Consider the following 26420-nt stretch of genomic DNA (forward strand, 5'->3'; position numbering starts at 1 on the left):
TTTCCAAAACATGAACTTTTATTTCATTTGATATAAAAACACTGAAACATGAAGTCTTTTCTTTATTTCAAAAAACAAAACAAAAACAAAACAAAAACTTTCTGTCATGTGTTGTGCTGCTGCCATGAGATCAGTCCTGACATTATCATGACATCACTCAGACAGCCAGAGTTTGAAGGTTCGGTCATAGGAGCTGGTTGCGATCAGTTTTCCGTCGGGCGACACGTCGACACCCATTACCTGGAAATGAAAACAGGTGTGACACGTTAAAATACCCAAGGTGTCTCCACCAATCAGCAGCAGCATCTGAGTGGACCAAGTGTTGATACCTTCCCCTCGTGCCCGGCGAGAGTCTTCAGTGGCGTCCAGCCTGGATGACTCCAAACCTTGGCTGTGTTGTCATACGCTCCAGTCAACAGGAAGTGACCATCCGTGGCTACAGGAAAACAGTAAATGAGGTCAGAGACATAAACAGGAAACAGAGAACAAGTTCAACAGAAAAAAGTTGTTAACCAAAGAAAGAGTGACAAACAAAATTAAATGAAATAAGAAAAATCAGAAAATAAAAGAAAAAAAGTTAACAAAAATAGAAGTTTTAAAAATATTAATGTTTATTTATAAAAGTTTTAAAAGAGAAAAACATTAGATGACAAATAATAAACACAAATAAAACAAGACAAAAACATTTAATAAATTTAGCAAAGAAACTTCAACAAAACAAACATTTAATTTAGTTGTAAAACAAAATGAAAATAAAATTTGCACAATAAAGTCAAAGACGTCAAGTCGTAAAAAAACAAACATAAGTATGTAAAAAAAGGATATAAAATTCAAAATAAACAAAATCAAAAATCAAATTAAAAAAACAGATATAATAGATGTCAATAAATTTACGTTGGAATCGGACGGCCGACAGCAGGTTCTGATGGGCGGGGACTGTGTAAAGACACTTCCTGTTCCTCAGCTCCCAAACCTTACAGGTGTTATCACCACTTCCTGTCGCCAGGTGATACCTGAGAGAAGCCACAAACAAAAACACCATCAGGAAGTTTACATCACAAAAACAGGAAGTCTGTTCAACGTGCTGGTCTCTGATTGGCTGTGTGTTGAAGGGAAATTTCGGTTTATTTCAACCTGTCTCCTATCGTCCTAAATTTGTTTCAAGTGACTAGTGACATACAGATAATAGTTAGCATGTTAGCCGTTAGCCTAGATACAGCCGGGGCGCATAGTAGCGTCAGACCTGTTAAAACGTAAGTGAACGGGCAACCTTCAAGTGCAAAGTTAGTCCACTAAACAAGCTTTTTTTCCACAAAGACCGCCTCATATCGTTAGGATAAATGTCAGAGAACATATAGAAAATGACATGTAAACGTGTTGTCTTACCTTACCGGTGTGCTGCCATGTTTGTTTACCATTTAGCTCTGCTTTCCAAAGCGCGCCCGAAATATATCTGGCGAGAACAAGCAGCGATCTCATACCATGCCTGAACAAGCAGCAACAGCTGGAAGGCAGAACCAGACGGTTGCCTGAATGGAGGAGGAGGAGAGAGAGAGGCGCAACAGGTAGAGGACGAGAGATTGGTGGTGTACCTGTGAATGCTGTGCCCCAGTGCCCACAGAAGAGGAATGCCTCTGTTGCAATGAATGGGACCGGTTGCAGCCTTATTTTCAAGGTCTGGATGTGACCGAGGACGAGACACCTCCACCTGGAGTAGTATCCAGCTGGGCTTTATCTAGAGCTCAGGAGATATATTTCGGCCGCGCTTTGGAAAGCAGAGCTAGATGGTAAACAAACATGGCAGCACACCGGTAAGGTAAGACAACACGTTTACATGTGGTTTTCTATATGTTCTCTGACATTTATCCTAACGATATGAGGCGGTCTTTGTGGAAAAAAAGCTTGTTTAGTGGACTAACTTTGCACTTGAAGGTTGCCCGTTCACTTAGGCTTTAACAGGTCTGACGCTACTATGCGCCCCGGCTGTATCTAGGCTAACGGCTAACATGCTAACTATTATCTGTATGTCACTAGTCACTTGAAACTGAAATTTAGGACGATAGGAGACAGGTTGAAATAAACCGAAATTTCCCTTTAAAGGTGCTTGTCTCTGATTGGCTGTGTGTTTGAGGTGCAAAGAAAAAAGATCACAAAAAACACACTTCAAGGACAGAAAGGGGTTGGAGCAAGTGTAACCAGCTGCCATTCAGGCGGCGCCATCTTGGATTAGGCCTAGTCTGCCGGAGGACCCCCCTATAATACACCGGGCACCTTCTCTCCTTCTCTCTCTCTCTCTCTCTCTCTCTCTCTCGTATCCTATTACTGCATCTTGCTAACCCGGCCATTCTGGATGTCACTAACTCGGCTTCTTCTCCGGAGCCTTTGTGCTCCACTGTCTCTCAGATTAACTCATATCACAGCGGTGCCTGGACAGCGTGACGTGTGTGGTTGTGCTGCTGCCGTGGTCCTGCCAGATGCCTCCTGCTGCTGCTGCCATCATTAGTCATTAGTCATACTTCTACTGTTATTATACACATATGACTATTGTCACACATGTATACTGCCAGATATTAATACATACTTTCAACATATTGTACCGCAGTAGCCAGAACTATAACTATAATATTATTACTTTCATTACTGTTGTTGTAAGCTACTGTCATTACCTGCATCTCTCTCTCTCTCTCTCTCTCTCTCTCTGTCTCTCTCTGTCTCTCTCTCTCTCTGTCTCATTGTGTCATACGGATTACTGTTAATTTATCATGCTGATCTGTTCTGTACGACATCTATTGCACGTCTGTCCGTCCTGGAAGAGGGATCCCTCCTCAGTTGCTCTTCCTGAGGTTTCTACCGTTTTTTCCCCGTTAAAGGGTTTTTTGGGGAGTTTTTCCTGATCAGCTGTGAGGGTCCTAAGGACAGAGGGATGTCGTATGCTGTAAAGCCCTGTGAGGCAAATTGTGATTTGTGATATTGGGCTTTACAAATAAAAAAAAAAAAAAAAATTGAATTGATTGGCTGACCCGTTGGGAGAGAAGTGCACGCTGTAGATCTCCTTCAGGTGTCCCTCCAGGAAAACGACGCAGCGTCCCGTCCGAAGGTCCCACACCCTGCCGAACGCATCAAGCCCTCTGATAGGACCAGAGCAGAAAGAGGCGGGGCAACAGACAGAGACATGGAAATGATTGGTACAGAGACAGTCATTCATGAGGAGAAGAAGAGGAATGATGATGATGATGAAGAAAACTGATTCCGATGACATCACTTCCTGTTACAGCTAATGTAGTAGAGTGTGTATTAGAGTGTGTAGTAGAGTCTGTATTAAAGTGTGCATTAGAGTGTGTATTAAAGTGTGTATTAGAGTGTGTAGTAGAGTCTGTATTAAAGTGTGCATTAGAGTGTGTATTAGTGTGTGTATTAAAGTGTGTATTAGAGTGTGTAGTAGAGTCTGTATTAAAGTGTGCATTAGAGTGTGTATTAGAGTGTGTAGTAGAGTCTGTATTAAAGTGTGCATTAGAGTGTGTATTAAAGTGTGTATTAGAGTGTGTAGTAGAGTCTGTATTAAAGTGTGTATTAAAGTGTGTATTAGAGTGTGTAGTAGAGTCTGTATTAAAGTGTGCATTAGAGTGTGTATTAGAGTGTGTAGTAGAGTCTGTATTAAAGTGTGCATTAGAGTGTGTATTAGAGTGTGTAGTAGAGTCTGTATTAAAGTGTGCATTAGAGTGTGTATTAGAGTGTGTAGTAGAGTCTGTATTAAAGTGTGTATTAAAGTGTGTATTAGAGTGTGTAGTAGAGTCTGTATTAAAGTGTGCATTAGAGTGTGTATTAGAGTGTGTAGTAGAGTCTGTATTAAAGTGTGCATTAGAGTGTGTATTAGTCAAGTCAAGTCAAGTCAAGTCAAAATTTATTTATATAGCACATTTAAAAACAACCTTGGTTGACCAAAGTGCTGTACAGTTCATCCAAAGAGTGAGTGAATAGCAAAAATCACAAAAATTATCAATAAGATCAACAATAGGCTTAGACAATAAAACATCAACACTAGAGTACAGGTTAAATACAAATAAAAGCTGTAAAAGACATATCTGTCTCAACTAGAGGTGAAAGCAAGCGAAAAGAGGTAGGTTTTTAAAAGAGATTTAAAGTGTTCCAAAGTTCGGGCTGCCCTTATATGGAATGGTAAAGTATTCCATAAATTTGGCGCCACAACGGAAAAGGCTCTGTCACCTTTGCTTTTAAGTTTAGTTCTGGGACAGGCCAGCAGCAGCTGGTTGCTTGATCTCAGTGCTCTGGCTGTCGTGTGAAGCTGAACAAGCTCAGATAGATATGATGGAGCTAAGCCATTCAGGCTTTTAAAAACAAATAATAAAATTTTAAATTGAACTCTAAACTGGACAGGGAGCCAGTGCAAGGAGGCCAGTATTGGGGTGATATGATCACGTCTTTTCTTTCCTGTCAGCAGTCTGGCTGCTGCATTCTGGACAGCCTGCAGGCGTTTCAGTGACTGCTGGTCAATCCAGCATAAAGAGAATTACAATAGTCCAGATGACAGGTAATGAAAGCGTGAACTGCCCTCTCAAAATCAAGTGGGGGGAGGTAGGGCTTTGCCTTACTAAGTAGCCTTAATTGAAAGAAGCTTGATTTGACTACTGAACTAATCTGTTTTTTAAATTTAAAGGCACAGTCAAAAATTACTCCTAGGTTCCTTGCAGCAGGGTGACAGTAGGAAGCTAATGGACCAATGGCACTGTCATAGCCATCTAAAAGGTCAGACTGGCCAAATAAAATAATTTCAGTTTTGGATTTGTTTAGGTTCAAGAAATTTGAAGCCATCCATGTGTGAACATCATTGAGACAGTTCCGCAGAGCTTGAATGGAGGCAGAGCTGTTTGTTTGAAGAGGAAGGTAGATCTGTAAGTCATCTGCAAAGCAATGAAATGTTATATTGTACTTTCTAAATATAGCACCCAGGGGAAGCATATAAATGGAGAAGAGAATGGGGCCCAAGATGGAACCTTGAGGCACCCCACAATTAAGTGAGGATGCAGCAGATCTATACTGGCCCATGTGAACAGAGAAACTCCTTTCTGATAAATAGGATTCAAACCATTTGAGCGCTGTACCTTTAATACCTACACACAGGTCAAGACGTGATAAAAGAATCTTATGATCTGTATTAAAGCTGCAGTCAAGTCTAAGAGCACCAGAAACCAACAATTAATTAAAGCAGATCATTAAAGACTCTTAGCGCTGTTTCTGTGCTATGGCGTGCTTTAAAGCCCGACTGGAACTTTTCAGAAATGCCATTTAAGTCCAGATCGACTGCAGTTGTTCATATACTACCTTTTCTAAGACTTTGGACAAAAAGGGAGCTTAGAAATAGGTCTGTAGTTAGACAAAACTGAAGGGTCAAGATTATTCTTCTTGATGAGGGGCTGCACCACAGCATGTTTGAAAGCAGCGGGGACACAGCCAGACATCAAGGAAGAATTTATAAGGTCGACAATACAAGGCCCCAGCGTGATAAAAACATCCTTGAAGAAGCGGGTGGAATGCTGTCTAGGGGGCAGTAGGATGGCCGTAGCTGCTGAACTATGTTAGTTAAAGATGGAAGAGACACTTGCACAACAGCCTCAAAAATAACTGGGGCTACGGAGGAAGCAACAGGGTCAGAGGCCAGAGGAGAGGGAATGGACCTGATGGCAGAAATCTTGTCATTGAAAAATTTAAGAAATTTTTCACATAGTGCAGGAGAAGATACAATGGAGGTAGAATTACAGGTAGACCTATTTAAAAGCAAATTAAGAGTATTAAAAAGAAACTGAGGTTTATGGCTGTTATTTGACACAAGGTTTGAGAAGAAATTAGTTTTTGCAGCTTTAACAGCTCTCTGATATTCAGATAAACTATTTCTTAAAATATCTAGAGAGATTTGAAGACGATCTCTCTTCCACTTTCTCTCAGCACGCCTGAGAGTGCGGGTGGTGTCATTCAGCCATGGTTCAGTCAGTGGTTTAGCGCGTTTCATCCTAAAAGGCGCCACCAAGTCCATTAAGTCAGTACATGTAGAATTTAAAAGAGCTGTAAACTTTTCGGTACTAAGATTACAGCGCCCTTCGCTGGCGAGGAGCCCAGAGGCATTAAACGATTCAGAAAACTGAGGCGCTGTCAAAGAGTTAATAGTGCGCGCACGACGCGCAGGAGCGCACGGTTTAACGTGGGAAGAAGGCACAGTAACAGTAAATAAAACAGCGAAGTGATCAGAGATATGAGTATTACAAATCTCAGTAATGTTTAAGTTTAAACCAAGTGACAGCACAAGGTCCAGTGTGTGTCCTTTTTCATGCGTTGGCCCAACCACTGACTGGGTGAGATTAAACGAGTCAATAAGATTCATGAATTCCCTGGCCAGAGGTTTTGATTCACAGCAGACATGTATGTTAAAATCACCAACAATTAAAACCCGATCATATCTCAATGTTGTTTCTGCCAGAAAATCACCAAAGTCTTGTATGAAATCCTTATTGAGGTGAGGTGGGCGATAGACCAGCACACACAGAATTGGAAATGTTAAGTTTAACACAAATGTCTGCAGTTCAAAAGAAGAAAAGGGGCCAGGTAACGATTGTTGGCATTGAAAGCTGGATTTGAATACCGACGCTAGCCCCCCTCCTCTCAGAGTCTGTATTAGAGTCTGTATTAAAGTGTGTAGTAGAGTCTGTATTAGAGTGTGTAGTAGAGTCTGTATTAGAGTCTGTATTAAAGTGTGTATTAGAGTCTGTATTAGAGTGTGTAGTAGAGTCTGTATTAGAGTGTGTAGTAGAGTCTGTATTAAAGTGTGTAGTAGAGTCTGTATTAAAGTGTGTATTAGAGTCTGTATTAGAGTGTGTATTAAAGTGTGTAGTAGAGTCTGTATTAGAGTGTGTATTAGAGTCTGTATTAGAGTGTGTAGTAGAGTCTGTATTAGAGTCTGTATTAAAGTGTGTATTAGAGTCTGTATTAGAGTGTGTAGTAGAGTCTGTATTAGAGTGTGTATTAGAGTCTGTATTAAAGTGTGTAGTAGAGTCTGTATTAAAGTGTGTATTAGAGTCTGTATTAGAGTGTGTATTAAAGTGTGTAGTAGAGTCTGTATTAGAGTCTGTATTAAAGTGTGTATTAGAGTCTGTATTAGAGTGTGTAGTAGAGTCTGTATTAGAGTCTGTATTAAAGTGTGTATTAGAGTCTGTATTAGAGTGTGTAGTAGAGTCTGTATTAGAGTCTGTATTAAAGTGTGTAGTAGAGTCTGTATTAAAGTGTGTATTAGAGTGTGTAGTAGAGTCTGTATTAGAGTGTGTATTAGAGTCTGTATTAAAGTGTGTAGTAGAGTCTGTATTAAAGTGTGTATTAGAGTCTGTATTAGAGTGTGTATTAGAGTCTGTATTAGAGTGTGTATTAAAGTGTGTAGTAGAGTCTGTATTAGTCTGTATTAGAGTGTGTAGTAGAGTCTGTATTAGAGTGTGTATTAGAGTCTGTATTAAAGTGTGTAGTAGAGTCTGTATTAAAGTGTGTATTAGAGTCTGTATTAAAGTGTGTAGTAGAGTCTGTATGAGTGTGTATTAGAGTGTGTAGTAGAGTCTGTATTAGAGTGTGTATTAGAGTGTGTAGTAGAGTCTGTATTAAAGTGTGTATTAGAGTCTGTATTAGAGTGTGTAGTAGAGTCTGTATTAGAGTGTGTAGTAGAGTCTGTATTAAAGTGTGTAGTAGAGTCTGTATTAGAGTCTGTATTAAAGTGTGTAGTAGAGTCTGTATTAGAGTCTGTATTAAAGTGTGTAGTAGAGTCTGTATTAGAGTCTGTATTAGAGTGTGTAGTAGAGTCTGTATTAGAGTCTGTATTAAAGTGTGTATTAGAGTGTGTAGTAGAGTCTGTATTAAAGTGTGTAGTAGAGTCTGTATTTGAGTGTGTATTAGAGTGTGTAGTAGAGTCTGTATTAAAGTGTGTATTAGAGTCTGTATTAGAGTGTGTATTAAAGTGTGTAGTAGAGTCTGTATTAAAGTGTGTAGTAGAGTCTGTATTAGAGTGTGTATTAGAGTGTGTAGTAGAGTCTGTATTAAAGTGTGTAGTAGAGTCTGTATTAGAGTCTGTATTAAAGTGTGTAGTAGAGTCTGTATTAAAGTGTGTAGTAGAGTCTGTATTAGAGTGTGTAGTAGAGTCTGTATTAAAGTGTGTAGTAGAGTCTGTATTAGAGTCTGTATTAGAGTGTGTAGTAGAGTCTGTATTAGAGTCTGTATTAAAGTGTGTATTAGAGTGTGTAGTAGAGTGTGTATTAGAGTCTGTATTAGAGTCTGTATTAGAGTGTGTAGTAGAGTGTGTATTAGAGTCTGTATTAGAGTGTGTAGTAGAGTCTGTATTAGAGTCTGTATTAAAGTGTGTATTAGAGTGTGTAGTAGAGTGTGTAGTAGAGTCTGTATTAGAGTCTGTATTAGTGTGTGTAGTAGAGTCTGTATTAAAGTGTGTATTAGAGTCTGTATTAGAGTGTGTATTAAAGTGTGTAGTAGAGTCTGTATTAGAGTCTGTATTAGAGTGTGTAGTAGAGTCTGTATTAGAGTCTGTATTAAAGTGTGTAGTAGAGTCTGTATTAAAGTGTGTAGTAGAGTCTGTATTTGAGTGTGTATTAGAGTGTGTAGTAGAGTCTGTATTAGAGTGTGTATTAGAGTGTGTAGTAGAGTCTGTATTAAAGTGTGTATTAGAGTCTGTATTAGAGTGTGTAGTAGAGTCTGTATTAGAGTGTGTAGTAGAGTCTGTATTAAAGTGTGTAGTAGAGTGTGTAGTAGAGTCTGTATTAGAGTCTGTATTAAAGTGTGTAGTAGAGTCTGTATTAGAGTCTGTATTAAAGTGTGTAGTAGAGTCTGTATTAAAGTGTGTATTAGAGTCTGTATTAGAGTGTGTATTAAAGTGTGTAGTAGAGTCTGTATTAGAGTGTGTATTAGAGTCTGTATTAGAGTGTGTAGTAGAGTCTGTATTAGAGTCTGTATTAGAGTGTGTATTAGAGTCTGTATTAGAGTGTGTATTAGAGTCTGTATTAGAGTGTGTATTAGAGTGTGTATTAGAGTCTGTATTAGAGTGTGTAGTAGAGTCTGTATTAAAGTGTGTATTAGAGTCTGTATTAGAGTGTGTATTAAAGTGTGTAGTAGAGTCTGTATTAGAGTGTGTATTAGAGTCTGTATTAGAGTGTGTAGTAGAGTCTGTATTAAAGTGTGTATTAGAGTGTGTAGTAGAGTGTGTATTAGAGTCTGTATTAGAGTCTGTATTAGAGTGTGTATTAGAGTGTGTAGTAGAGTGTGTATTAGAGTCTGTATTAGAGTGTGTAGTAGAGTCTGTATTAGAGTCTGTATTAGAGTGTGTAGTAGAGTCTGTATTAGAGTCTGTATTAGAGTCTGTATTAAAGTGTGTATTAGAGTGTGTAGTAGAGTCTGTATTAGAGTCTGTATTAGAGTGTGTAGTAGAGTCTGTATTAGAGTCTGTATTAAAGTGTGTATTAGAGTGTGTAGTAGAGTCTGTATTAGAGTGTGTAGTAGAGTCTGTATTAGAGTGTGTAGTAGAGTGTGTAGTCGAGTGTGTATTAGCGTGTGTAGTAGTGTGTGTATTAAAGTGTGTAGTAGAGTCTGTCTTAAAGTGTGTAGTAGTGTGTGTATTAAAGTGTGTAGTAGAGTCTGTCTTAAAGTGTGTAGTAAAGTCTGTATTCGAGTGTGTAGTAGAGTGTGTAGTAGAGTTTTTGGTAGAGTGTGCATTTTACCCAGTGGCAGCCAGAGAGCCGTCAGGGTGGAAGTGGAGGTCGTGGACTCCTTTGCTGTGACCTTCTTGGTGGAGGATTTCCTCCTGAACCTCCAGATCCCACAGACGCCACGAGTTATCATAACTGCACACACCCACACACAGGTTAATACTACAGGTGTGTGTACTAGTACACAGAAACACTCTGATGTCTGTTGTGGGTATATAGATATATAAATATACATGTGTGTTATTGTGTTGTACATTGTGTATGACTACATCACTTCCTGGTGATAGGACCTGTTTACCTGGTCGTTCCTAGGAACCTTCCTGAAGGATGCCAGGATACACGCGACACACGCTCATTGTGACCCTCGATGTCTGCCACCGGCTCGTCACTATGGCAACCACACACACACACACACACACACACACACACAGACGGACACGCTCTATTGACCATGTAAAGGTTCCTCGCACCCTTATCTCCTTGTGTCCTTGTCTCCTACCTCTCAAGGTTCCACAGCTTTACAGACCCGTCAGCAGCGCATGAGGCCAAGCTGACATCTGATTGGTCGAGAGAGATTCCGGCCTGCGGGCGGAATACAACTGCACCCACGTTGGTGTTGTGTCCTTCAGCCAATCAGAGAGCAGGATAGGGAGGGGGCGGAGTCTCAGTTACTCAGATCACAATAAAATGACATAATACTCATACTGCTGTTAAATCAGTGGTGAGCTGAGACACTTCCTGTTGCACCACCTCCAACAGTTAGCACAAACATGTCTCAGACACCAGCAGTGCTCTGACACATGTTCATGAAGCTCCGCCCACCTCTGAGTGTACGAATCAGGTTGCAGTCAGGGACGGACCACAGCTTACACAGACCGCTCCTGTAGAAGGGGGAGGGGCGTTGTTAGCATGTTAGCATTAGCATCATCAGAACATACGGCTGTTTTCATAAGTAATGCTTAAGTGGGCACGGCTTGTTACCAGGAGGCGGTGGCCAGCATTTTGGAGTCGGGGCTGAAGTGGCAGAAGCTGATTGGTCGATCATCACCAATTTGACTGCAGAAGTTGTTGAGATTCTAAAGAAGAGGGAGAAGAAGAAGACGACAGAGAACTGAATTTGAATCTTTAACACAACCATTGTTAGCTATCGTTTCTGTGGTGATTTTGGGAGCAACTTCCTGTGAGACAGAGGAAGTAGCATTAAGCTAGTTAGTCCCATAGACTGTCTGTGGTTAGTCCCAGTGGCTACTCTTGGTGGCTAACTGCCAACGCTGGCTCTTTTCCAAACTAATTTGCCTTCAGTTTATTATTAACAAATATTTAACTAATGTTAACTCAGCATTTTCTAAAATGTCTCTGTGGAGCTCTGGTACCTGTTGCACTGTCCATGTCTGTGACGACCAACAACGACCAACAACCAGTCTGAGCTCCTGTGGAATCATCTTCCTGTTACGGTCCGGGAGGCAGACACCGTCTCCACATTTAAGACTAGACTTAAGACTTTCCTCTTTGATAAAGCTTATAGTTAGGGCTGGCTCAGGCTTGTCCTGTACCAGCCCTTAGTTAGGCTGACTTAGGCCTAGTCTGCCGGAGGACCCCCCTATAATACACCGGGCCCCTTCTCTCCTTCTCTCTCTCTCTGTCTCTCTCTCTCTCTCTCTCTCTGTCTCATTGTGTCATGTGGATTACTGTTAATTTATCATGCTGATCTGTTCTGTACGACATCTATTGCACGTCTGTCCGTCCTGGAAGAGGGATCCCTCCTCAGTTGCTCTTCCTGAGGTTTCTACCGTTTTTTCCCCGTTAAAGGGTTTTTTGGGGAGTTTTTCCTGATCAGCTGTGAGGGTCATAAGGACAGAGGGATGTCGTATGCTGTAAAGCCCTGTGAGGCAAATTGTGATTTGTGATATTGGGCTTTATAAATAAAATTGAAATTGAATTGAACATGTTTGTCTTCAGCAACTGTGTGTTGAACATGTGACCAGGACAAACAGGGATTGTTCCTGTTGCCATGGTTACCACTGATATGAGAAATAAAACCATAAGAGTTTAAATCAGTATTATCAGCAGAGAATGACACGTAGACTGACAGGTGCGTCACTCAGCATCAGTACAGTCTGGGCTTTATCTAGAGCTTGCGAGATTTCAGGCACGCTATGAGATCGCTGCTTGTTCAGGCACGCTATGAGATCGCTGCTTGTTCTCGCCAGATATATTTCGGCCGCGCTTTGGAAAGCAGAGCTAAATGGGAAACAAACATGGCAGCAAACCGGTAAGGTAAGACAACATGTTTACATGTCATTTTTTATATGTTCTCTGACATTTATCCTAACGATATGAGGCGGTCTTTGTGGAAAAAAAGCTTGTTTAGTGGACTAACTTTGCACTTGAAGGTTGCCCGTTCACTTACGTTTTAACAGGTCTGACGCTACTATGCGCCCCGGCTGTATCTAGGCTAACGGCTAACATGCTAACTATTATCTGTATGTCACTAGTCACTTGAAACAAATTTAGGACGATAGGAGACAGGTTGAAATAAACCGAAATTTCCCTTGAAGCTGCTCAGGACACGTTAAATTTAACAATATTTTAACAGAGCATGGCCTGATAACAGTTAGCATGGTAACTGTTAGCGTGCTCGGTTGCTTTGAGATGTCTGTCAGAGATGGCAGAGGTATGATCATGTGATCCTTTTTGAGCTACTGCAACAGGTGGTGTGTTCCACCTTTTATTTCTCTCTTGGAAAGAAGAATAGAGAACTGCAAACAAACTGTAAACGAACTGTAAACAAACTGCCACCACTGGAAATCACCAGTTTCGGTTCAACGCCGGAAGTCGTGCACATACATCTCACAAGGGATCATAGGAGCTAGGGATAACACGGATATATTCTCTATATCCTACATATTCCATGTGTCCTACATGTCCTACATGTAGTGATGTTATGCTCGAGCCAGTTTGCTCAACACCGTTGATCTTTTGAAGTGCAAGTGTTCCGAGGCAGTGTTTCGATCCCTGCTTCGGCACGTCCACAATCACGTGACCTTCGGGAGCGAGGCCTCGTTACAGGTAGTCCCAATGGTCTTCCACTTAGATGCAGTTCGGACACACAGCCAGCAGATGTCACTCTTGTAACTGTATGAAATGCTTGTGTGTGTCATTCTTGAAACAGGTGTGTCAAAGTGGTTCACTGCTTCATGAAGATCCGATTTCACCATCACTACCTACATGTTCTACATGTGTCCTATGTGTCCTACATGCCTCCTACATGTTCACATGTGCTCTACTCTACATGTTCTACATGTGTCCTACATGGCAAACGTGTCCTACATGTCCTCACCCTCAGGCTCTTGTGCAGCTCTTGTTGCCGGATCGCCCTGGTTGCCTCGGGAACATCCTTTTGACAGCGTGCGGCCTCCAGACGCCTCATCGCCCTGATCAATCAGAGTGGCAGGTTGTTAGTCACAGCCAATCAGATTTCAGCTCTCAACAAACACACACGCTGACGACTCCTCCGTCTCTGATTGGTCACTTTGATGCAAACTCACCGTGGCAGAGAGTATTTGGCCAACCAGAGGCGAGCGTCCTTCAGGGAGGCAGAGCCTTCGTGGTACCATGTCTGCTGGCACTGTGATTGATCAGGGACATGAACAGGTTTCAATTTTAGGTTCAAATGTTCCTTCTCAGCAGTGTGATCTCAGGTACATGTTATATATAAAGATCCTTCCTGAAAGGCTCCGCCCACCATAACCTTCTCTTCCTCACATGTAAGCAGTCAAGGGCACGCCAGCAGCTAACGATGCACCGAGAGCAGAGAACGTTTGGCATTTTTATTACATTTCTGAGGAACATTTTCTTAGGGAACGTTTTCTCAGGAACGTTTTCTTAAGAACACTTTCTCAGGAACATTTTCTCAAGTATGTTTTCTGAGGAACTTTTTCTCAGGAACATTTTCTGAGGAAGGTTTTCTCAGGAACATTTTTTCAGGAACGTTTTCTCAGGAACATTTTTTCAGGAATGTTTTCTCAGGAACGTTTTATGAGCCACTTTTTCTGAGGAACGTTTTCTGAGGAATGTTTTCTTAGAAACACTTTATCAGGAATGTTTTATCAGGAATGTTTTCTTAGGAACCTTTTCTGAGGAACATTTGAAGAATTAAAAACATTCTGGTGGACATGTGGTATGACACATGGAACTGTCGCTGTCAAATTAAACTCCTTTTCTGTCGGTGTGGGCGTGGCCCTGGCATGTTGTGTGTGATGTCACCTCGTCCTGTGATCTCTTGGCTCTCTCTTCGTCTCTCCTGGACTTTTTCAGTGCGTCGGGACCGACGACAGACAGAACACTGCGCAGCCTGACCACACAAACAAACAAACAAACAAACAAACAAATGTTTAGTCAGCTCACAGCGTCTCACTGAACAAATGAAGTTTTGTTGTTTGATTTTTTTTTACCTCTCCCGGCGGTCAGCTGGTCCTTCTCCGAACAACGTGATTGGCTCTCCAAGCGCTCGAAGGCCGGCCTTCACCTCAGCATCGTCCGTGGAGACGGTGATCTGTCGTGCTCGCCGCCGCCGCTCGAATGCAGCAAGCGCTTCCTGCTGCCGCTCGCTGACCCGCTCCTCCAGGTCCAGAGTCTCTCCTGCAGGGCATCATGGGAAACAGAGTCTCACTCACACGTCTAGATAATACGGTAATAAGGTATCCCGCGGTATCTAAAAATAGCAACCGTATCAGTTTCATTACCGTCATTAAAAAAATCTGCCGTGCATATAGGCCTATAGTGGCCAAATACTATATTAAATATAATTTATTTAATGCCTAAACAATGAGTGCTTGTCCAGCACCTATGTATGTGTGGTTGAGTTCTCAAATTTAATATAATTTATAACTAATAGTAGGCTATAATGTTTCTCTTATAACTGCCCTTAACCCTATGGGCCCTAAGCCTTTTTGGGGTATTTTTACTGCCTTTACTTTTAAGCTCATATCACAGTCATTATAAAGGCTACATACACATGCTATATCTTGTTTTGTTTTTTTTCAGGACAATCTGGGCTAACCAGATTTGCCATCATTTCATGTCCTTCTATGTGCTTGTATCTTATATAATTTTTATATCAATGAAAAAACAAATCCGGGTGCCTAAATTCTTACATTTTTACATGTATCTCAGCATAGCAAGTTGGAAGAAGACATATTCTGCCATATATGAAGAGGGGAGACTCTCTGGAATCTGGCAATATAAGAACCATGACGGTGGGACATTCTGTCACTTCACAGCTGTCCAAAACATGTGGTTTGTGCCAGGCGGACATGATTCCCAGTATTTTTTTATTATTGCAAGAAATTCCATTGACTCATTCACAAGTCAAGTCATGTGTTTTATCTGAAAGAAACATGCAATATTTACATCTAAGATCATAGAAAAATAGTAATATTATTATTCCTCACTACATGAAGTGACTGATAACAAGATCTGTATAATGGATTGTAAAGAAATTCGTCAGGTTTTTATTTGATAGACAATAAATCTGTATTTATAGTGTGATGGGATGACAGCACAATGATGTGTGTGGCATCACTGGAAAGCTCTGCTCCTGTGCTTTCATGTGATATGCGTGGCATTTCTGTACGAGCCTGCGTTCGCGAGTAATCCATCCAAGAGTAATGTGTGTGCAGAGCTGTATGAAAGCTCTGTTATTCATGATTTTAGTGTAATTTTATAATTTTTTTTCGCTGTGAAAACATTGGACTACCGACAAGTGCTTGGTCTTGGCTTCTCGCTATGACGCACGGTCGCAGAGAAAATCCCCAGAGAAGAACAGGGGTGAATTTGGACGCACTATGCATCGTTCGGGCCCATAGGGTTAACTGTTGTCGGGAGATGACATTTGGTAAAGTTTTAGGATGTGACGTCATCATGTGACAGCTCCAACGTGAAAAAGAAGAGATGGCAAGCCGCGCATCAAGCCAGTTGGTTGCAAAAAAGACCACAACTTCACAACTACTGCAAGCAGCAGCAGCAGCAGCAGGTCCAGTGGCCATCAGAATGGAGGAGGGAGAAGTGCAACCCGAACCACCGAAAAACAGATGACCGTGGACCGTCTCTTTCAAAGAAGAGCCGATGCGGTGGCAGGTCCGGTCGGCACCATACAGGAGCGAGCAGGAGCAGAGATAACGGCCTGTTGTTGCCAGCCTGTTATTCAGGGAGACGGAGACCTCCTTCTCTGGTGGAAATGTGATGGAGCCAGATGACTTAGATGACTTCTGTTGTGATCTGGAGCTATATAGAAAATAAAATTAAATAAAACTAACTTGATTTTCAATATAATGGTAGGGGAAACACTGCCGTGCGATGAGAAAGGGGTCCGGTGGAAAGCGATCAGGGATGCAGTCACGATGTATCTTGCAAGAGATGTGGTGCCCATATTTACCGTGGAAAAGCTGGGGTTTATTCACATGCTGAAAGTTTTGGAGCCCAGGTGCGTGCTACCAGGCCGCAAATATTTTTCTGAAAACTGATTTTAAGAGGGGGAAAATCGATTTAAATCGTGAATCTGATTTCTTGTGAAAAAATCTGAGATTTTTTTTTTAGGCCATATCGCCCAGCCCTATTTTCAGTCATGCCTTGTTGTTTATTGTTCTGTTTTTCTTATTTGAAGAGCCCTAGTACTGGATGCTGTAGAGCTGTGCTTTAATTTATTTGATTTCTCTTGATAGGTTCTAAAAATAAACCATCAGACAGTACCCGTTGCGGTCTGAGGATACGCTGTGTAGCACACATTTTCGTTACAGCCGTGATTTATTGCTACTTTTTTGGAAGTGGACTATTAGCCAACAGACAATTTGTTGTTCCTCCATTCTGTTTGGTTGACTGCTGTATTTGCAATTTAATTTGCAATTTAATGTTATATGTTTTGTTGTTATTTTTCAATATTCTAAGGCCTATGTAATGTTTGCTATTCTGTTTCTGAACTGTATAGGCACAAGCTGACATTTTGGCGACTCCCTCTGAGCCCTTCAAGGTGATTTTTAATTAGTCACGTAATGCCGTATACCCCGGGAAAATATGAGGAAGGATAAACGGTAACACCATTTGGATACTGCCCAACTCTACACGTCACACATGCTTACACCCGCCAGTAGTTCACCAGGCCACACCCACCTGACGAGATGTTGATGTTTCCCGCCTCGATCCCAGCCTTCACTGCATCACTTCCTTTGGCCGTCTCTGAGCTCAGACGCTCGCGCTCTTTTTCCTCCAGGCTTCCATAGAAAACACGACTCTTCTTGACGGCCGGAGCCAAATCCTCCTCGTCTGACATGTCTCCTCTCTTCTGCTGTCGACCCCCAGAGGCTGCTGGGAAAACTGCACATTAACCATGTTACACTGAAACATGTGTCTGCGATGTCACTAAATAAAATGACATCACAGGAAACAGGAAGAAGAGGACAGGAAGAATAAGCTGCAGACTGTGTGAAACTACCGAGGCTGAAAATGAATACATGAATGTTCCTATCTGAGCTAATGTGTGGTTTGTCCCTTCTGAGCTACTGTACAAACATGGCGTTCTCTGTATGTGCAGAGTTTCACACACGTTCGGGTATCTGTGGCGACGCGCCACCACTAAAGCTTCTGCCGCCACATTTAGATGCTGTATTCTTGGAGCGTTGGTTCGGGGTGGACGAGGCAATGAGACACATGTTCCAACAGCGTGTTTCCGTGGTGACAGAGTTCAGGTACCAGACCGACCTGTCTCCTACTGGACATGTGTGGGACATGAAGAAGTGTCGACCACGGAGAGGTGCATCATGGGACTGTTCGTGTCCTCAGTTCCCAAACACTGAGTGAGGTGATGATGTCACACAGTGACAGGAAACAGGCTCCTGTGAAACCTTTATTAGAAGCTGAGTGTTCATTTACAAAGAACAATAAAGTTTCTCAGTTTGAATATTGAATGTCTCCTGACTGTCTCTGTGTCCTGGTTCTGTTGGACAAGGGTTCTTCCTCACCCAGGGATCTGACCATCAGTAGAACCAACATTTACTCATCAATAACTGATCGATACATCGATCTGGTTCTCTGCAGAGAGGAGTCTGGAGGAGAACCATGTGAACCCTGTATGTTCTTGATGATGAAGATGATGAAGATTATCATTATTATTATTACAGCCGAATGACAGAGGGAACCTCACAGTGACAGATGTGACGTCACATTCGATGCTGAAACGTCACAAAGGTTCTCAGAGAATGAACCAAACTAAAATCAGACCTTTTTCTGACGGAGTCTGGAACAAACACCAACGACGCGGTGCGGGCAGCTAATGTTAGCGTTAGCATTTGCATTAGCATTAGCATTAGCACACAGACAGGAGAGAAACAGACTGCGTAACAAGTCATGTCGGCCGCACGTGAGCCGACACACGGCAGGTGTGAGTGACACCTGCGACACGTCAACAAACACCTGGACACTTTGACATTTTACAGACTCACCTGCGAGAGAAAGAACGGAGCGGCCGGCGGATCTCAGCGGCGTCACACGGACGTACACACGTCATCAGCTGCCGGGTCAAACGTTCTTCTTCCGGTTGACGGCGCGGCAGCAAACAAACACGAGAAGAGGGAAAACCCGGGAAAATACCGCCACAGCTCACCTGTCAGGTAACTGTACTCACGGTTATTACACTGTTAAAGCAGAGAACGTGAGCGAGGACCGTTTGACCGTTTCCGGTTTCAGCAAATGTTTTTATATGTTGGAATAGACGTTAGCCTGTTAGCTTAGCATCTGTTTACCGTTCACACCGAGACAACAACGGTCCCGGTACTTCCTGTAAAAATCATTCAGATTGGTTGAAAACAGATGATCACTTATTAAAAGTGTATCAGATAAACTGACAGGAGATGGACCGATCGATCAGCTGATTGTAGCTCTTCATGTTAATCAGACAGACGGATCAATGACAGACGTGAAGATGGAAATATGAAGAAAACAACCACAGGAAGGGTTTTTTTGTTTTTATTTCGTTGTTAAAGTTACATTATCAATAAAGTTTATTATCACATTTATTGTGAAACGTTCTTCTTCTGTGGTTTTTAAAAATCCAGACGCGATGATATCAAATCTGTGAAGATCAGAAGAAAATAAAAAGACATACTCAGCTCTTCTTCTTCTTCTTCTTCTTCTTCTTCTTCTTCTTCTTCTTCTTCCTGTCTTGGTGGCTGTGCCGTCAGTGATCGGTGGGCAGATCGTTATTGATCATCCTGATGGTTCAGCTGGGACATGAACCATCACTTCAATTCAGACACTCTGATTGTTTGTTTACAAACAAGGAGCCTGAACAGAGAACGTCCCCAGGGGCCTGTATCACGAAGCAGGATTAATGTCTCAGCGAGGTAACTTCAGGGTTAACCCTGGGTTTTCGGTCTCACGAAGCCGGTTCAGTTCTTATCGGGGTAGATCACCATGGTAACTTACTCTGAACGGCTATCCTGCTCCGGAGCAGGGTAAGTTCAGGGTTGAATCTGATCCTATAAAAAGCACCACCCACTGGCCAATCAGCTGTTGATGGCTGACAGAAATGCAGCCCAGTCATGACGGGAAGTTTAATTCATTTGATTGATTTTGATTTGAAAGTTTATTTTGAACATTAAAAAAGAAAAGAAAGCAACAACAACAGAATGAAAAGATTGTTCAAAAAGGAGTGGAAAGAAGTGGAACTTTCATCCCACCCCTTCATAAGAAAGAAACTGATCATTAGCGGACACTTAATAGCACCATTAATTAGTGCCAACATTTTGTTTTGTTGGAGGAAATGATCCCTGTTAAAGATAATGGGCCTAACTGACAGCTTTGCTGCTGGAAATGTGGAAAGTAGCCTATCATGTCTACACTTCATGGTGTTTGAGGGATTTTCCTTTTTGTTTCTTAAAGAGGGACACTAGGTATATTTCTGCACAGCTGTTAATTTCTAACACAGCTCAATATCAGGATGATTTTATTCAGACTATCAGTTTGGTGTTGATATGATTTAATTGTGGCGTCAGCTTTAAGCTTTATTGTAGCATATATAACGTTATGACAAAGAAGACCAGTTTATCAGACGCAATGATGTTAGACGATAATTGTAATACACGCAGTTCATCTGCGCAGCATTGATTTCATGGGATTCAAGGGTGTGATCAGTGTCAGATGTACAGGTACAGGTACTGCAGCTACTTGAACCAGTGATGAGTCATTTAACCTACACGTCATTTTATTTGCTGCCTTGTGTTGTCTTGATTTTTCCCTCTCTCCTCCTCTATTTCTTCTTTCCTCACCCGTTTCTTTTTCTTCTCTGTTATGTGATTTCATTGATGTTTTCACAGGGGAATTTCTTTGATAAGCTTTTAGTGGCTTCTAACCTCTCCGGCACTTTTCTTTTTTTAATCTTGTAAATGTTATACTGTCTGTTTTTAACATTATGTGCAAATAAACTAATCTAAACTAAAACTAAACATTATTCATCCCGTTATGCGTTGCCACGCATGTTTCCTCCTCCTGCAGCTGCCACGGTGTTGGCCTTTTCTCTAATGTTGCTTTTCTCCTCCTCATATTTTAGTAGAATTAATCTCTGATCCTCACATGAGAAATACTTTTTCCCCTCACATACGGCGCTCTGTGAGGACGCTCAGTGACGCTCAGTGACGCTGCGCTTCTCTCATGATTGTGATTGGTCCGCTGCGTGCGCGTTCACGGCTCTTGATAAAGCAACCCTGGGTTGAGTTACCGAGTTGATATCCAGCGTCGTGATACCGATTATCCTGATTGCCATTGTTAGGGTTAGTCAACCCAGGATAGGTCTGGGTAACCCAGGAAAGGTTGATCTCGCTTCGTGATACAGGCCCCTGCTGAGTCACAGGTTTGCTTCATGTCAGCCTGAGGCTGAGCGTGTAGCAGGAAGTAGAAACATGGCGTGTCCTTTAGTGAATGAAGTGGTGGAGGTTGAGGCCCAGTGTATTCAGAGGCTGTTGTGTAAGGAGAAGGTGATTAGAGCCTGTTTGGATGTCTCCCTGGAGGAGTGTCTGTATGAAAGATACTGTTTGACCTCACACTCTATCATTTATCTAACAATCTGTTCCACCCACATATATCACATATTACACATCCTGGATTTACATTATCATCACAGCACATTTTATGCATTGTCCTTTGATTCTTTTCTTTATAACATCAGAGACACTGAACACATCAGAGAGACAGCGGTTTGTCGGCCCGTAAGAAAAGTGTCTCTGGCTCTGAAAAGACTTTGGACCCTTGTTGTGGTTTTCCCTGGACATAAATCACAATCCATTATTAAAGTAATTACCACGGAGCATCGGTGGCTCAGTGGATGGAGCGGACACCCTGTGATCAGACGCAGCGGCCGCGGGTTCAAACCCAGCCTGCTGTCCTGTGCTACATGTCGTTCCCTCTCTCCCCATAACGTTATGCTGTCCGGACATTAAAGGCAACAAAAGCCCAAAAATAATGTTTAAAAAAAGAACTGCAGGTTTGTCAGTGTTGATGAGAAATGAATCTACGTGGATACATGATGCAGTGATTCATGAATACTTTTCATATATTCAGAGACTCTGCGGTGTAACTGGCTCACTGATGGGACTCAACATCCCATAATAGCTCCATGTGAGAATAAAGGAGATTACATGAAGTCATTTCACAGCAGTTAAATGAACCTCAGCCTAATATTGACAGAGTGAAGTCAGTAGAAACAAAACTTTTACCAGTCTGTTTAATATCTGTGTGTTTGATGCTGAGTTTGTGCCCAGTGTGTCTGGGCTCCATCACGTTACTCCACTGATGATGTCTGTCAGTGCTCATCATGAACGCACCTCTCTCAGGCTGAACATACTCAGAGTTGATTGAACTGATGCTGATCAGCTGTTCTGTTTCTCAGCTCAGGCTCAGAGTTTGTTGAGCCTGAGCCTGAAATAGGGCGCTGTGTGTGTTTGTCTCTTTTCCGTCTCAACTGCCCGTCAGACTTTTCGTAAAGAGAACGGTTCCATGTGTCGGGTCTGTAAATAAAAACAGAGACAGCTGTCAGCCTGTGAATGTCTGAAGCCGTCACATGACGCTGTACGATGTGAAATGAATCAAGCGTCTGGAGTTGCTTCTAATTTTGCAGAATCGACCCTGAACAGGTGAGAGTCAGGTACACCACAGGAAGCGGTCACATGTCAGACACAGCAGGAAGTGGTCACGTTACAGGTGGAGATCACCTGAAAACAGCAACAGCTGACCCGCCTCACTGTTTCCCGTTTCTCTGCCGTGGTTCACCTCACTGAGACTCACAGTAATGCTCACGTGCACGCTCACGTACATTGACTCATGTTCTCGCCCCGTCAAAGCGTCCTGTGATCGCAGACTGTCCTCACTGACACTGATTTCTGAGGCCGCCGGACTGACGAGAATCACTGACAGTGATGTTTGTGTTTGTTTGTTTGTGAAGGCTCCTCTGATACCAGGTAAAGATGTTGAGGAGGAAACCGACTCGTCTGGAGCTGAAGATCGACGACACAGAGGAGTTCGAGAGTGTCAAGAAGGAGCTTGAGGTTTGAACCACTTCTATGTTCCTGTCAACACCCATCAATACTGTCAATACTGGGGGCGTCGGTGGCTTAGTGGTAGAGCAGGCGTCCTGTGTACAAGGCTGTTGCCGCAGTGGCTTGGGTTCGACTCCAGCCTGTGGCCCTTTGCTGCATGTCACTCCCTCTCTCTCTCCCCCTTCATGATCATCTGTCCTATCGATTAAAGGCTTAAAAATGCCCCAAAAAATATCTTTGGAAAAAAAAATAATAATAATAACAATACTGTCAATACTGTCATTACCAGTGTTGGGCAGTAATGCGTTATTAGTAACGCAGTAACTGATACTCTAACGGGTTAGTTTTTAAATTCAGTAACTCAGTTACCGTTACCAAACGGTGCGTTACTCCGTTATTTTTGGCCAGGTTTTAAAACGGCGCACAGCATGCAGTATTCCTTCACAAACTGAAGTTCCCTTTCACTAAAACATTTTAGCCCTGAACAATAAAAGATAGTCAAGTCAGATAGAGGTATATGAACAGTTCTTACCAGAGCATCTTAATGAAACATGTCTCTCACCATCTCTCAAGTCACTGTCGACCTGCTGGCCTCACCACAGTGCTGTAACGTTACATTAAGCCATAGCGCTTCTTTAGATCTTTAGTCCCAGTGACGTGATATCCATTGTTATCCCGAGGAAGCTTTTGTTGTGGACAATGTCTGCGGTGAGCGACAGACTCGACACTATCACGTATGTATCTTGTATCCAAGTACCGTAGTTGTTGCCTGACAGTGAGTGACTCCACTGTAGAAGACATGTTGCATGTTTCCTGTACCATTCAATAGTTTTGTCAAGTTGAAGTCTAACAGTCCCTTGGTTAAACTCCATCCTCTGTCTCTTAGGCGATGAAGCTACAAGTCAATAAATTTAGGAAATGTTTTGGGCTGCAGGGCTGAGTTTCCCAAAACATGATCCTTCTTAGCAACGCTGTCTTCTTTGTGACTTAGAAAAACTACACTGCAAAAAAGAAAAGCACCTGGCGCCCTCTAGTGACCCCACTCAGTCATCTACAGCCAGGACGTACTCAGAGTATAGATGACACTAGTGCACGTGTGTCAAGGTCATGGCATATTGGCGAGACAAGTCGAGAGTCCTAAGTCAAGTTTTTTTCGGGAAGGGAAGTAACTAAAAAGTTACTTTTCTCAGTAACGCATTACTTTGTGGTTTAAGTAACTGAGTTACTAACTGAGTTACTTTTTAATGAAGTAAGTAGTAATGGTAACTAGTTACGATTTCAGTAACTAGCACAACACTGGTCATTACTGATCAATACTGTCAACACCGATCAATATTGTCAATCAATACTGTCATTACTGACCAATACTGTCGTCACCGATCAATACTGTCAGCACTGATCAATATTGGTCAGAGTAATGCATTATTTTTTGGTTTAAGTAACTGAGTTACTTTTTAATGAAGTAAGTAGTAATGGTAACTAGTTACTATTTCAGTAACCAGCACAACACCGCTCAATACTATCAATACTGTCAATACCGATCAATACTGTCAGCACTTATCAATACTGTCACTACCCATCAATATGGTCAGCACTGATCAATACTATCCATACTGATCAATATTGTCAGCATTGATCAATACTGCCAACACTGATCAATAGTGTCAACACCAATCAATACTGTCAGAACTGATCAATACTGCCAACACCGATCAATATGGTCAGCACTGATCAATACTGTCAACACTGATCAATATGGTCAGCACTGATCAATATTGTCAACACCAATCGATACTGTCAATACCGATCAATATGGTCAGCACTGATCAATACTGTCAACACCGATCAATATGGTCAACACCGATCAGTACTGTCAACACTAATCGATTCTGTCAGCACTGGTCAATACCTATCAATACTCACTATATCAATCAGTCCTGTCTTGTGACACTCACCGTGAGTGCTGATTGATCGATTAATTGATGGATGGTTGTATGTTATTGATCTTCAGCCGTCCTCTGGTCAGGTTCTGTTTCATTGATCAGTCAATTAGTCACATGGTGCAGTGACATCAACACCTGAGGACGGACTGATGATGGCAGCAGCAGTGGGCGGAGACTCAGAGTCGTGTTGCCACACGACTGAGTGTGCCACTGAGACTTTGACTTTTGTTTGTTTTTGTTAGGCCAGGAAACGTCAGCGGGAGGAGGCGGAGTCTGGAGGAGGAGCGGGCGGGGCTTCTGTTATCAGTGTTGACGTCATTGGGGGCGGAGCCTCAGCTTCTTCCTCTACAACAGCATCAAGGGCGGACCTTATCAACGAGCGAATCGGCTACAAGCCCCACCCAAAACCTGCCACACTGCCGACCTTATTTGGAAGTTTACAGTTTTAATAATGACGAAATAAAGATGGTGAAAAAATAAAGTTTCGTTTTTTATTCGCAACTGAAAACGACTCGTACCGCAGACAGTGTGTCGATAAAGTTACTGTGTTTGAATAAAGTTTAAACTTCAGAGGAGTGACGGAGATGATGCCACTCTCCATGCGGTTTGTTGGACCAATAAGGAGACAGGTTAGGAATGACATCACTCGTCAGGCATGTTCGTATGATTTGTTTTATTTTCATAATAAATGCTACGATAGTATTTTGATAAACAAATGTAAAAAACAAACAAATGATTAGTGTTGAAAACTGTCAGAAACAAACAATTTATTTACACAAACAGTAGGCGGCGCTCGACATCACTAACAGTAAGGCTCCGCCCTGACGCAGTCCAGGAAGTGATACGTGTCTTCTTATTTGTAGTTTATACATATTTATATTAAACTTTATCTTCTTTTCTTATAACAAGGTGGTCCGTCATTATTTCAGTTGCCATGACAACCTGGAGAAAAAAAAGGAAGTGCTGATGATGTGTTTTGGAGCTGCTTTTTTTTTTTTTTTTTTTTTAAACTTTGGTTTAAAATAATAAAAATATCAGTTAAAAAATAAAATGTTTTAAATAAAGAATTTGAATCATGGGTTGGTCGGAGGAAACACATGTTGGAGTGGGCGTGGCCTGTGTGTTCACTAAAAGGTGGATTTTCAGAATAAAAGATTTATAAAAGACAGTGTTTAGTGGCGACAGCTGATTGGTCCTCAGAAGCTTTTAGTGTTCACGCTGTTGCCATGGTTACAGTAGTGAAAGGTGGTATTCTGGGGGCGTGGTTTAGTGTCTGATATCACCTGATGACCTCGCTGGATAATTTTAGCTTATTTTGAAATAAAACACAGGAAACTGAAGGTTTTTCACAAAAAAAGCAAACATTTGATTTTTGATTGTTTAAATAAAGTTTTGTTGTAAACGAGCATTAGCGTTAATAACTTCTGATTCAAGTTTCAACATGTTAGTATGTTTTAACATGCTAACATCTCTGGCTAAACTCATGCTAAGCTGTTAGCTCCGTAACACCAGACTGCACTTCCTGTTTGACGACAGAATAACCACTTGAGACGTTAACGTGTTTACAGATGCTAACATGATTAGCTACACGTATGCTGATGTCAGTATTGTTTAGTCGTCTCAAACATTAGCAGCTAAATGCTAAGTGTCTTTCCTGTTTGTAGTGTTTCTAAAGGTTCATCACCTCCACCTGCTGGCCACGCCCACACACTGACCACGCCCACCCCAAACTAAAATAAAGTGTGCTGGTGGCGCTCTGCTGTACAGGAACTTCCTTCCTCTGTATCTAGTGTCATCACTTCTTGAAGGTGGCACGGTCATGTTATGATGTCATCACTTCTTGATGGCGACGAGGTCATGTGATGATGCTGTCATCACTTCCTGATAGCGGCGAGGTCATGTGACGATGTCATCACTTCTTGATGGCGGTGAGGTCATGTGACTGATGTCATCACTTCTTGATGGCGGTGAGGTCATGTGACGATGATGTCATCACTTTTTCTTTATGGCAGCGAGGTCTCTCTGCAACTCTGAGAACTTGGGGCGGTCCTCAGGGTTGTACTGCCAGCAGCGCTGCATCACTTTGTACACATCATCAGGGCAACGCTGAGGACATGCCATCCTGTAACCTAGCAACC

The 26420-nt window shown here is 42.1% G+C and overlaps 3 protein-coding genes across 6 annotated transcripts in view; 1 reads left to right on the plus strand and 2 right to left on the minus strand.

The window, feature by feature from the left end:
* Positions 1-18362, minus strand: prpf4 (PRP4 pre-mRNA processing factor 4 homolog (yeast)). Of its 3 annotated transcripts, none has more exons than XM_049604838.1 (15): positions 18254-18362; positions 16926-17129; positions 14213-14399; positions 14025-14112; positions 13307-13386; positions 13099-13192; positions 10740-10834; positions 10581-10639; positions 10258-10381; positions 10057-10146; positions 9771-9893; positions 3021-3128; positions 895-1013; positions 330-436; positions 1-240 (listed from the first exon to the last, which is right to left on the minus strand). In XM_049604838.1, the coding sequence occupies exons 2-15, from the start codon at positions 17083-17085 to the stop codon at positions 154-156; spliced, it is 1521 nt and encodes a 506-aa protein (XP_049460795.1). In that variant the 5' UTR covers positions 17086-17129; positions 18254-18362; the 3' UTR covers positions 1-153. The 3 variants fall into 3 exon arrangements, with proteins under 3 accessions (XP_049460795.1, XP_049460794.1, XP_049460797.1); XM_049604837.1 differs by having other exon boundaries at positions 16926-17117; positions 18254-18330; XM_049604840.1 differs by having other exon boundaries at positions 16926-17120; positions 18254-18314.
* cdc26 (cell division cycle 26 homolog) lies at positions 18288-25289 on the plus strand. Its single transcript, XM_049604919.1, has 3 exons — positions 18288-18421; positions 22246-22348; positions 24525-25289. Exons 2-3 carry the CDS (start codon positions 22268-22270, stop codon positions 24729-24731), a joined length of 288 nt encoding a protein of 95 aa, XP_049460876.1. The 5' UTR covers positions 18288-18421; positions 22246-22267; the 3' UTR covers positions 24732-25289.
* The window catches only part of fer (fer (fps/fes related) tyrosine kinase), a 22845-nt gene continuing 21457 nt past the window's right edge, over positions 25033-26420 (minus strand). For both annotated transcript variants that reach the window (XM_049604825.1, XM_049604824.1), the window contains exon 20: positions 25033-26411. In XM_049604825.1, coding sequence (XP_049460782.1) covers positions 26275-26411 — 137 coding nt within the window. In that variant the 3' untranslated portion in view covers positions 25033-26274. The remainder of the gene's footprint in view (positions 26412-26420) is intronic.

This window comes from Epinephelus fuscoguttatus, linkage group LG18, assembly GCF_011397635.1.
Source record: "Epinephelus fuscoguttatus linkage group LG18, E.fuscoguttatus.final_Chr_v1".
In the NCBI taxonomy this organism is placed as follows: Eukaryota; Metazoa; Chordata; class Actinopteri; order Perciformes; family Serranidae; genus Epinephelus; species Epinephelus fuscoguttatus.

Excerpts from the sequence above, each read along its gene's own strand:
- cdc26 (XM_049604919.1), top strand. The coding sequence starts at position 22,268 with ATGTTGAGGAGGAAACCGACTCGTCTGGAGCTGAAGATCGACGACACA. Across the intron at positions 22,349-24,524 it reads GTGTCAAGAAGGAGCTTGAG|GCCAGGAAACGTCAGCGGGA; the intron begins GTTTGAACCACT and ends TGTTTTTGTTAG.
- prpf4 (XM_049604838.1), bottom strand. The coding sequence starts at position 17,085 with ATGTCAGACGAGGAGGATTTGGCTCCGGCCGTCAAGAAGAGTCGTGTT. Across the intron at positions 14,400-16,925 it reads AAACATCAACATCTCGTCAG|GAGAGACTCTGGACCTGGAG; the intron begins GTGGGTGTGGCC and ends GATGCCCTGCAG. Across the intron at positions 10,835-13,098 it reads AGCTGCACAAGAGCCTGAGG|AATCTCAACAACTTCTGCAG; the intron begins GTGAGGACATGT and ends CCTCTTCTTTAG.